Here is a 12,880-nt window from a genome sequence, read left to right as displayed (position 1 = left end):
TTTCATGCTTATGTTTATCTTAATTATGCATTCTCAAAACCCTTATGATTATGACTAACTATGAATTATTAATTATGAATTATTAAACACTTTTATTATATCTACTAACTACAGTTTTTTACTCAAATTTCTTACAATTCCCCCCTAACTCACAGTTCACTGTGAGTTAGCTACTCGAATGTAGTTAGTTTTTCAAATGTCCCTGGAGACCTCCCCCCTACTCAATCCAGGGAGAGGCTTCCTATCTATCTAAACAGAGGCAAACAATTCATGCACACAGATATCATTTCAAGTATTTCTGTTCAGTTCGTTTCAAAATTGAGTCCGTAGAAGGAAGACGAAAAAGGAAAATTTAATCCGTAAAAAAGGGAAAAATTGAGTCCGTAAAAGGAAGACAAAAAGGAAAATTTAAAAAGGGAAAGATAGAATCCGTAACAAAGGAAAAGATCGACTGCGTTGAAAATCACTGCCTTCCATGTCTTGGGGCTGGCAGGATCAGGATACAGCCTGTAGGCTAGAGAACACATACTGAGAAGCCTTGACTGTTCTTTTACACCTGTCAAAATTACATTTCTTAATCTTTACACCCTAAAATCCCATTATAATCCATTAAACAAAGATAAAATCTCAAATTACTCATCCAGAACAATCAGTCTATTTCCCAAATTTCCAATATCTCACCGGATGTGTTAGAAGTCCATCTGGGCCTCTATCAGGTCCTTCAGGATCTCCGAGAGGATGGTCAGGAACCGCTCGTGAAGTCCCTCTGGTGGCCTCATCTAGACTGTGGCCATCAGAAGCTCCAATTCGTCCTCATCCTCGTCACATAACTGGTTGCCTGGACTGGTGTCTGGCTCATCGGTGAAACAATAAACCCCTGTAGAGGTCCACGGATGCACGGGAACCCCCATCCACAGACAACTAGGCGGTCTATGATGACAGCACACAGAATAATTACGATTGCCAAAAATGTATGTTTTCACTGGCTAAGCATACTTCCCAACCAGTCGGTGAATGGATTCGTGACACCAGAGTTGTCTGCTAGCTCTTGGCTGAGTGCTGTCAGTCCCTCCAGAGCCCTGGTCACCGATCCATCAGGAGCTGTGTTATTTGGAATGAAAGTGCAGCACGCAGACCCAAACATCTGGCACACGCCACTTTTCTCTGCTAAATCATATCTAATGCCATTCTGTTCTGCAAGGTCATTAAACTAGTCTTCGCCAGCTGTGCATGCAGTCCTGATATGGCGTCACTGGTGAAGTTTACTAAACGCTGTTGGTTATAGTAAATGTAGTTGATCCAATCGACATTTTTATTAATCATCACCCTCTGAGAGAAAACAGATTCTAAATCTGCTGCTATTTGATTTCTGGCTTGAAAGTCATTAGACACCCCCCTTGGCAGTCTTATGACATCTTATGTACACTTGGTCATCAAAAGCTCCCTTCGGGCCGCCGGCATCTCTTTTGGATCTTCTGTTAGCATGTGGGCGTGGAGAGATGAGTTCTCCATAAGTTGCATCAGTGACAGGCAGGATATAGAATGACAATACAAGTTGCATCAACGCACCTGTCCAATCTTTAGGCAGGATTGGATGTATGGTTCTTCCTCCACACCACCACCATAAATCAGCTCTAGGTGCTGTCTGTCTTAACACACTGTTATATAGATAGTCGCTAGCGTTGTGACTGTTGCTACAATTTGCTTCAATAATACTGCCTACATTGGGCCCCATAGCTGTATCTGAGGCTATACAATCAAATGGACCCTCTGAAACCTTGAACAGAGGTGGGGTATTATATTATACAGGTGGGTAATCTCAGTGTAGCCTCTGACAAGTGTGTTGGAGGGGCAAAGTGTCATCAGTAAACAGAGTTAAAATACAACTAATTCAGGACTTAGGAGTCTGAATCTTGAAGGAACTGGTGTTGCTAGGGGTCTAGATCCTAAACACACAATACAATCTGTACTACTGGCTTGAAGCCGTATATTGTACCCACCATACATTCCCATCTGCCATTCCAGTTTCCACCCCTTACCTCATCCTCTGCGTCAGTCGTATGTCGAACCTGGTCTTTTTACAGGCTTAACAATAATCCTAATGAGCCCTTGTGGGGCAGGACTATCAGTAGCCTTTCCCTGTATTACGTAAAGTCCTCAGTCAGTCAATTTAGGTAAGTCTTAAAGGATTACATCTACCCACCCCCTTTGTACACATCACAGGCATAATATGATAACAGCTTCCCATACTTATGTGTGGCAGGCCCACACTCGTCAGTTATGATGCACACGGTTTTGGTCATCCACCCGCAGGCGTGTTCATACTTGGGACTGGAAATTACTTCACAGAAGTCGAACTGGACCGTTGATGTTGTACCTTCTTTGAACATAAGAGTGAGAGTTACATTTTCATAGGTGAGTGTCGTCAGAGAAGCCTCTCTACGTGGTCTAAGATCGGTTTGATTAGCTACTGAGGCTAAATGTCGAATCCTGATGTAGTCATGCATGTGATCTGGTTCCTGTCTGTGGTTAATTTCACATACTAAGAACTAAGAACTCAGGAATAAAATAAATACAGACTTCCATAACCCACTGACCCTAGAGTCTCCTACTGGACGCCCTCGCTTAAACTGTGGGGGAAACGTCATCTTCAGTACTGTCTAACCCCTCTTTTGAGGTGTCTTTGGCTTCAAATTTTCCTGTCTGATGTTCACTCCTGTCTCTGCGAGTGTCACACTCGTTACCTTCGCTGCTGCACAGTGAGTGAGGTGGTGTCAAGTAGCTCTAGTTTTACCTTTCACCTTTACTGCATGTGAGGTTGCCAATACTACCTCCCATGGACCGGTCCACCTTGGTTCACTCCACCTGCGCTCATGGACTCTTATCCACACCAGACTGCCTGGTGACACATCAGCCTGCTTCCTTTCGTCAGCTGCTGCTTCTGCGTTTGTCACCTGAGAAAACAACACTCGGCTCATGTTAGTTAGAGCTCCCGTATATTTCTCAATTTCTAGAGTTAGCAAGTCTAGTTGTGGTTTGTCATGACGTTATTAAATCTCAAAAATTGTGAGTCGCACCTTTACTGAAAACTATTCTAAATGTGGATCTACAAAAAATGTTTGACACCTTACCATATCTCCCCTTTACCTCGATATCTCTGCTGTAAGGGATCACATGGCTGGCTATACACTGAACCCCCCCATGGTCCTGGTGACAGCATGGGCATCTGTTGATGTCTCATGGGAGGAGGTCCAGCTGGACCTGGTCGTAGGTACTGCTGATGTTGTGGTGGGAACGGAGCATGTTGTGGTGGTGCATTGGGCTGTCTTCCTCTTCCCATTTGCCTTGGGCAGTCTCGGGCCCAATGGCCCCATCTCCCACATACGTAGCACTCACCAAACCTGTCAGGGTTTTCTCTGTTTCCTGGTTGGCCATATCCGCCTGCTCTTTTATGAGGGCAATCCCTCACCCAATGACCTTCTCTCCCACATACGTAGCACACTCCTTTACTTACAAGACCCCCACGCCCCCCTTTATCGTTACCTCTCCCTCTGTTGGATGCACCACTTCTGCATCGTGGTGGGGGCTGATTGTACACCACCGTGGGGGCTGGTACTGCTGGATTTTGTTGCTGCTGGGCTTCTGCTGCTATCATCTGTTTCTTGGCCTGAACTTTTCTATTTAATTCTCTGTCGACCTCTGCTACTTGCAGTTTCAGCAGTCGCCGCTGCATTCTCTTTATATCCTCGTCTTCTTTACTTTCTGCTCGTCTTTCCTCTATCTGCTGTTGCAAATCTTTTCTAATGCGTTCTACTTCTGTTACTTCACATTTTAGTCTTCTTACCAGTGCTCCTACTTCCTTACTCTGCTTCTTTAATGTAAACATTATGCAGCCTAGGAGTATTCAAATGTGTGTATTAAATGTGCATGCTTGTCATCACCTGAATCAAAGTCAACTCACCCTCTGTGCTGTATGGCGTGTGGCCGCTGACTCCAAAACTGGGATCCGCTGCTCCACTTCCCAGATCTGGACCCACTCAACCATGCACCTTGACTAAAACAAACACAGAACTGCCAAAAGTTCAGCAGTAAATGTTAGCATACGTCTGTAGTGTAAGAGAGGTCAACGATCTCTCAAATATGTTGCGCCGTCCGTGTCAAAATTGATTCTTAGGAACTATGTAAAATAGTAAATGTACCAAAATTAGTCAATACTGGATATGTGAAGGAATCTCGAATCCAAAATTGAAGCTGGAATTCCGAAATCAAACTCAACATCTAAATCAGAATCACAATCACAATCCAGTTCCAAATCAGAATTCGAAAGGTTTAAAATTGGAAGTAAAATGAAATTAAAAAACAATGAATAATTAATCAATTAAATATTAAATTCAACTTTAAAAATCAATAACTGTGTTCAAAGATATTCAATCAGAAATACCAATGTAAGTCAAACTGTTGAACTGCACTTACACTCTGGTCTGCACAATACTGAGTCACAATTAAGTTCAAGAATTGAAGAAACACAACTGAAACCATTAATCTTTGTTAAAATGCTGAACTAAAACCAAAGTCAACGACTAAAGTTATAATGCTTAATTAAAACTAAGGTCAGGATATGAGCTCACAGCTCTTAGACAATGAATCTCTGAAAATTCAGATTCTAAACACTTCTTTACGGTTACCTGCAGTTAGTCCTTCTTCTGTTTAATTGTTTTTAAATCTCCTTTTCTTTTGCCTTATGTTCTGATGCTTTTAATGGTTTTATGTGAAGCACTTTGAAATGTGCTATATAAATAAACTTGCCTTGCCGTCTGCGCCGAACCGGAAGTTGTTCTGCGCCAAACCGGAAGTTGTCATGAAACCGGCTTTTTTGTACAGATATGCTAACCGCAATGCTAACGAAAAAAACGGAGCTTCTAATACAGCGTACGCACACACAAGTATCACCAAAATCCCACACTTTAATTCCACTCATACGCCTTCTGTCTCCTCTCTCAATCCAGCCGTTATTTTATTTTATAAGCACTTATTTTACATACAGCGTACCGCAACGCCGGAGCTACACGTAGCTAGCGTTAGCTCCCCACAGCGCGGTCATGCAATATCAATCATTTTAAACGTATTTCCACGCTGCTAAAACACAGACTAGTCACACGTATTATTGGACTTATTTATTCATCAGTTTAAACGTATTTCCACGCTGCTAAAACACAGACTAGTCACACGTATTATCGGACTTATTGTCCGGTTTTTTTTCCCTTAAACCTCCGGTTAACCGGCTTTTAGCTTCTCCAGACCCGAGGTCATTGTTACGTTTGATCACGAGTTATACACTTCCAGCGTCACCCACTCGCCCAGTCCGCCTAGCACCGCCAAAAGCCGTTATTCTACGTATTCTGAATCATCCACACGACCCTCTAATTATACATTCACAGCCAAAACAAGCGAGTGTGTCTTTCCTGAAGTCTGCGCCTCAGAAGCTAACTCCCGCTAGCCTAGCTACGCTACACAGCGTACGCTTTCAAGACCCGAAAATTCATGCACGAGACCCGCAAAGGGTTGCAAGCCAAAGCCGGAATGCCACGAAATCTCAGTCCGCCAAGTTACATACCTGCTTTTGAACAGTTGTCAGCACAAACCCAGCCATGCACCCCAGAGCCGGAGGATCTCAGAGCGATGCAAAGCTAGTCCGCTCTAGCTAATCAACTGCTTGGTACAAATGTGATGATTTAATTACTTACACAGCGCTGTCCGTCTTTAATTAATTCTTAGGATCCTTATACTCTTGACTAATCCCTTAAGTTCATCATACTTCAGACAGCAAATCGTACTTACCTCAGTGGAACATGGCCTCCCTCGTTGGAACGTACCCACCGGCAACGTAGCGTTAGCCGTTAGCAGCGCTTAGCCAAGCAGAAATACCTCTAAGATTCCTAGAAACTAACTCACAGATTTCATGAAACGGCTCTGCCCACCGATATTGTGGGCCCAGGATTGTCTGCTTGACTAATGCCGCCGTCAGCACACACAGCGAGGCCGGCAAGACTGTCCCATCTGGGGTGCCAAATTTGTTAAGGCTAAAATCTCCTCACAATGAAAATGGAGCAGGCTAGCACACGTGGAATGATAGCTTTTCAGTCACACGGCGCTAAAAACATTACCGAAACTGATTTACAATTATAAGGAATTTAATTCCACTGATGTAAGCACGATTACAGTTATACATTGGAGTGTACACTCCTATGACATATTAAAACAATAAAACCCCATTTGCAAAAAACCTCGCTCGGCTCCTCCGGTGAAAACACATCTGTCGTCCGGGAGCATCCAGGTGAGAGAGAGAGCGAGGAAAAAGTCTTCAAAATAAACCTCCCACATTTGTTCGAAACACCTCCTCCTCCGTTTATCCCGATTCCTATTGGCTAACTTCCAGGAGTGTATTCTACTGTCTGGCTCTGAGTTCATCATCACATTCAATGACTGTCAGTTACGTTTTAAACCCTTCTATAATAATCCTTCAAAATAAAAGTTATACTTCTGCACTTGGCAGAAGTTTCATGCTTATGTTTATCTTAATTATGCATTCTCAAAACCCTTATGATTATGACTAACTATGAATTATTAATTATGAATTATTAAACACTTTTATTATATCTACTAACTACAGTTTTTTACTCAAATTTCTTACAACTTCATAGCCAAGACTTGAATATATAGTAAAAGAGAGAAAAAACATGATAATGTGAGCTCTGAAGAGTCATGCGTTGTGCTGCTTGTTCAGTAAGACAGATGTGCCTGTAGGTTTCTATTACTTGAAAGTCCACTGAGTTCAAATCTAGTGCTCAACATTACATCATTTACAACGCCAGAAGTTGAACATTTGTCATTTTATGGCACCGCACCTAAAGCACCACTGTACATAGTGCAAAGAGCAGACACCAGAGACTCATATTTAGCAAACTACTGCTGGATGATGAGGTGAGCGTCTGCTTCTGCATGTCAATCTGCCATCAGTAGCATTGTCAATATATGTTGAACATTATGGATCCAAAGTCATTTGTTTGATTTTGTCCCTCCATACGTTCTATTTTCCTCCTTCGCTCTGGTCTCTTCTTTCCCTCGTTTATTTTCTTCACACTATTTATTCCTTTGATTTCTTTCGTTTCTTGCTCCATGTCTTTCTCCGATTAACCTTTCTTACTTTCATCCCTTTTTTCAGTTTTTATTGTCCTTTATGTCCATATTTCTTCTTTTCCCTTCTTTAATTATTTTCTTCCTTCTTTATTTCGGACTTTTTTCAGTTCTTTCCTTATTTTTCCTTCTCACCTTCGGTGCTACCCATCGTCTTTTCCTCTATATTTTCCTGCTGCCTTCTGATACATTATTTCTTTATTCACTCCTTATTTTCCTTTTCATTCATTTATTGGGACTTATTCTGTTTTGTCCTTCCTTCTTACCTTTTAAGTCCTTCTTCACTTGTAACCTTACTCCCTTGTCTTTCTGTCTTTTCTTCCTATTTCGTTTTTATTTGTTGGTTTATTTGATACGGGACAGTGCACATTAAATAAAAACATTTCTGTAAATGCGCCAGTTAGCCAAAAGGCTATTTTTCATCTGTAGTCCCAAGAGGCAGATGTTTTCTCCTAGCTGTTCTCCCCTCTGATACTTCTTACCTGATCTTTTCCTTAAATTATTCCTTTCCTACCTTATTTCCTTCACTCATTACCTTTTTTGTCTTTCTTTCCCTCCTTTCCTTGTTATTTTTCTGATATTGGTTTCTTCATTGTTTCCTTCCCTCACACATTCGTTCCTTTCTGTCCATTCATTGTTCCTTCCTTCCTTCCTCAACATGAGGATTATCGCTGTGATTATCTAACTTAGCACACCACAGAGCAAATGATCTTACTGTACTGCACAAGTGTTTTGACATTTGTCATTTTTAATCCCCATCAGTGCGGCACGGAGTCAAACAACACTGGAGTCCAAACTGGAGGCCCTGCAGTGCCACTTCACCTGGGATCTGCACCCCAGCAGGACTACACTTGTTTGTCTCAGGGACCAGCTGGAGGACATCGGCACAGAGGAGGGATACAGCTGGCTGGGTCACAGTTACAACCTACAGGGGTATATTCACTACCAGCTTGGGTTCACCGATGATGCCTGCCGTTTCCTCTGCAGGGCTGCGGAGGCCTTCCGCCAGATGAGAAACACCGTCTCAGATGAGGGCCCCTGGTTGGTGGTGAACTACGGGAACCTGGCTTGGCTGCATTACCATAAGGGAGAACGAGCAGAGTGTCAGGCTTACTTGTTAAAAGTCGACGCCATGATGAATGAGTACCCATCTCCATCCCAGGACGAGCTCCATCCGGAGATCTACGCTGAAAAAGCCTGGACCCTGATGAAGTTCGGCACAGACAAAAGGCAGCTGGCTGTAGATTACTTCCAGAGAGCCATCAGGATGCAGCCGGACATGGTGGAGTGGCACACCAGCCACGTCATAGGGTTAGCGAATACTCTTAGACACAGTGACAAAAAGCTGGGGGCTGACATCTTTGAGAAAATGAAAATTGCCAAGGAACATGATCCAGAGAACTTGTACCTCGCTGCTCTGTACTTTGAGGCATGTGCTGAGAAAGGGAAGAACATTGAAAGTGGAGCACGTGAGTTGGCCAGGAGGGTTTTAAGAAAGCCCATCAGCAGCTACAGTGGTATCACACCATTACTAAGGCTGTACAGAATCTATGTATCTATGGATGAGGCCATTGATTTGGCAGAAGAGGTTCTGGAAAGACATCCAGATGAGCGTTATCTGAAGAGATGTGCCGCACTCTGCTACAAGAAGAGGATCTTCCAGGGGAGGGACAATCCCCTGGAGCACAGCATGATCGACAGAGCAATCAGTCTCCATAGGGAAGTGATTACGCTTTACCCTCTTTCTTCACTCCCGATAGAAATATCTCTTGCCAACATATACGCAGAGTCCAATAACCAAGCTGAAGCGGACCAGATATACGAGGAACTGCTGGAAAGACCTGACCTGGATCCCGAAGGGGCACAGATGCTTTACAACTACTATGCAAAATATGTACATTTCAGTCTAAAGAAGAGCTACAAGTCAATAAAATACCACATGAAGGCCGCAGCGATACCGCAACAATCTTCATATCGTAAGAACAGCATTAATACTCTGGAGAGGATTAAAGAAAGAAACAGAAACCGAATGTGTAGAGAAATTGATGAGTTTCTGAAGAACCTTCAATAAAGCCTGGACAAAAGCGGAAGCGTTTGATGTTTGTAATGTTAACAACAACATTGGGTCTAAATCCAAAGTAATTAATGATTCCTTCAAAGCTTCCTTGCATAGGTTCATAACTACGAGACTCCTTTTGCATTGTGTTCAGATTCATTTGATGAATTATTGTATGCATGTATATTGATTCAAGCCACGCTGCAACTTTTTTTTCTGAAGAGTGAAGCAAATGCGTAAGGGCCTTAAACTTGCATTCTTTCCAATGACCAGAAGGGGGCAACTCCTCTGGTTTCAAATTGTATGGAAGTCTATGAGAAAATGACGATACTTCTCTCTTGATTTATTACCTCAGTAAACATTGTAAACATGAATGTATGGTCTCAATCGCTAGTTTTAAATCTTCTTCAATACAGCATGGTCATTTCGTAAATGATGGTCTCTTTTAAAATGAAATAGATGATTCACACTGTATCCGTGTATTCTTAAGTATAGACTGACTCGATCTACTTCATGAGGCATAGAATAGGATATACAGTGACACTATGAGTCATTTGTTTTCCATAATCACTCATGGAAACAGGAATAAGATAATATAAATTAATTGGAGAGAAAATAATGTCGCTTGGTAAGACGTTGACATAAACCTTTTACGACTCAGTGTGTACGCTACTTTTTATTCCACTACATTTATTTGACAACATCAGTTACTAGTTACTTTGCATATTCAGATTATTAAGACAAAATATGAATTATTAACTATAGATTATTACATATCATTATGGATCACTTACCAGCAATAGATAAATGAATTAGAGCGAGCTCCACTTTTGGCTTTTTCACAGAGGAGCAGCGGCTGCTGTAATCTCCACAGTTCAATTAGCTGCACTTATGGGGACGCCACACTTCATTACCAGGGTGGTTACATGTAACCCACAGTGTCACGTCTTAGTTTATTTCCTGATTAGATGCTGTCCACTGCTGGCATAGCATTTCTCTTTGTAAAAAATAAGCAATCTAAAAATTAGCTGATTTCTTTTTTTACTTTCATTTAAGTTGAATGCTTTTAAACCTATTAAATTGTCTCAAATATGCATCACAACCAAGCTTGTAAACATTTTGTAGGAATTGTGACACTAATAGGCAAACATACTTTGAGTTTGTATCAAATGATCACGAGCATCAGAACGTTACTGATCATTATTTGATTTGAAAAATTACCACGTGTTTTATTTTATTCCCCTTTATTTTTTAAATTTACTATTTAGTTTTAGCTCAGAGGTCTAATTTTGCATTTGGAAATGTTCTATTGGAGGAAACTTCACAACAAACAAAGTTATTGGTTCAAGGTTCAATAATTGATTGCAAAAGGTGCAAAACAACACAAGTCCCGCCTCCGTAACTCAGGCTCGACAGTGACCTCACTGATGGTGCAGTTTAGCCACATTGTTTATTTCTTTGCTTGTTCACTTGTTCATTTGATTTATCTATTCGTAAAATGTACTTCATCCCTCTTTTATTATGACCTGCATTTAGGCCTTCTATTGAAACTCATTTGAGTAGAGACAAATCTTTTATTCCATGCATTGTCAATAAAATCTATATTTTTGGTTTATTTTTGACTCCAGTTTATTCTGGGTCTTGTGCATTGAGTATCTCCGGGTCACACTCATAAATGCCTAAATGTGAACAAGGTTAAGGAAGTGTCCTTCAAGAATATTCATGAATATTAACCTGCCAATCACTACAAGCAGAAGTTTTTTTTGTGATGAATGCTCAGAAACTATTTTTGCATTGTTCTCTCACCAATAAATTCTACAAAGACCTTTGCAGATTTGTTATCGATCATATCTTTGAAAACGTAATATTATGGGGAAATGAGGTTCTCTAAATGCTTACCATCTGTATCTTATTTATATGTTCATTTTGATAAATATGATGAACCCTGGCTCTTTAGTTATTGTTGTATATACTATCCCCGGAATACAAAATCTGTGTTATTTTGTTCAATAGAAAAAAAAGCAGAGATGAGTAACCAATTAGTGTGAAATACCATGACCCTGTGGGTCGGTTGTCTTCTTGTTCTCACTAATGTTTTGAGTCATCAGCTGGCACAGGTATGTAAACCTATCGCGAAGCAAATGACAAACTGAACTGAGCACTGACCGCAACGGAGCACGTCGTCCCATGTCGATAGGAGGAGAGCTTGTTATCTGTTAGCAGCCGGTGCACAGCAGAGTCCTGCCATGTGTTTGGCTAACAGCTAACGGGGCTAATACAGTTAGAGCTAACAGCTGATGGGCTATTTCAGGAATTTCTGCGAAAAGTTGGCTGCAGACAGGAACTCTCTTCTTGGGTTGGGGAAGGCCCCGATGGTTGCGCTGATGGTAAAACACAACATTTCAGAAAACACATTTTACATCACAATATTTTTGGCAAAACAAAACATTTCACAAAGCTTAACGGCGTAAGGAACAATTCACAACCCAAAGCAATAAGAACACACATAACAAGAAGCACAACACAAATCATAGCATAACATCATAGCTCTTCCATCAGCCACACTTGTAGACCACAAGGTGGCAGAAGAGCTCCTTTTTCTTTAAAGAGCCACTGCCTGATCGTCGAACTTGCAAAGATTTCTGAAACTGCGAATCACTGACTATGATTCGTATTACATGACAATTTCCATAATATAGCATGACCATCCCATCCATCTGTGACAAATAACAATGGATAACAAAACTCATACAAGAGACAAAGACCTCATGTACCTCATGAAGCAGTAAGGCTGGTGACACAACTTACTGACACAAAAGAAGGTAAATAACCACATATTTCAAAGATGAATCTATTTGTGCTTACTTCTATATTCATATATTTTTATAAGAAAGCAATATCATTTGTCAATATCATAATGCAACTGACTTGTTTTGCTGTGGCTTGTGAAAGCACCTGAATAAGATTACAATTAGATCAAATGCAACAAACTAAATTAAACAGTAAAATAAAAATGACAGTGCAGTGCAAGATATGAATAAATAGCTCTAAACCCAACTTGCAATATAAAACAGTACAGTCACCTCAATGAATTGTCATTGAACGTTTGGCTGCCCGTTCCACAACATTACAGATAATGAAAAAGTAAAAGACTTAACACAGTATGTCAGACTATTTCATCCATGTTGAAACAATTTCTATCACAGTGACATCGTCATTGGTTTGTTGTCAAGGAAATCTTTCTCTTGTTTTCCTTTCACTATGAGCTCACTGACGCATGACACAAAACAAGAAAACAATTATCACTACTACATTTATATGACCATAACAGTGACTCTTTACTTAATCTCCAACAAATTCAGCCAATAAATAGATAAAGATGTTAAAGTTAGCTCCACTTCAATCAGTTACAACTACAGAGCACTGTGATAGAGGAAGTGCTTTAACTTTTGGTTGTTGTATTACTCGTTTTAATTCAGCAAAGTATCTGAACATTTATTTCAGAAAATTGCTAACTGACAACAAAAGAAGCTGTGTCATGATATATTTTTCATCTACAGTGACAAATGGGTCAAGCACTTCTCCAACCTCTGGCATCTACAAACCTGTGTGCAGTTGTAAGCCTGGCCT

At 40.9% G+C, this 12,880-nt stretch overlaps 1 protein-coding gene across 1 annotated transcript; it reads left to right on the top strand.

Moving 5' to 3' along the window:
• Window positions 1-6,976: 6,976 nt before the first annotated feature.
• LOC306776519 (interferon-induced protein with tetratricopeptide repeats 1-like) lies at window positions 6,977-9,265 on the top strand (the record flags this gene model as incomplete). Its single annotated transcript, XM_079267233.1, has 2 exons — window positions 6,977-6,981; window positions 7,957-9,265. 2 exons carry the CDS (start codon window positions 6,977-6,979, stop codon window positions 9,263-9,265), a joined length of 1,314 nt encoding a protein of 437 aa, XP_079123359.1.
• Between the last annotated feature and the right edge of the window lie 3,615 nt (window positions 9,266-12,880).

Source organism: Melanostigma gelatinosum (genome assembly GCF_949748355.1).
Source record: "Melanostigma gelatinosum genome assembly, chromosome: 4".
NCBI classification, from domain to species: domain Eukaryota; kingdom Metazoa; phylum Chordata; class Actinopteri; order Perciformes; family Zoarcidae; genus Melanostigma; species Melanostigma gelatinosum.
Note: the sequence above shows the minus strand (reverse complement) of the source record. Positions and strands in the feature narration are given on the sequence as shown.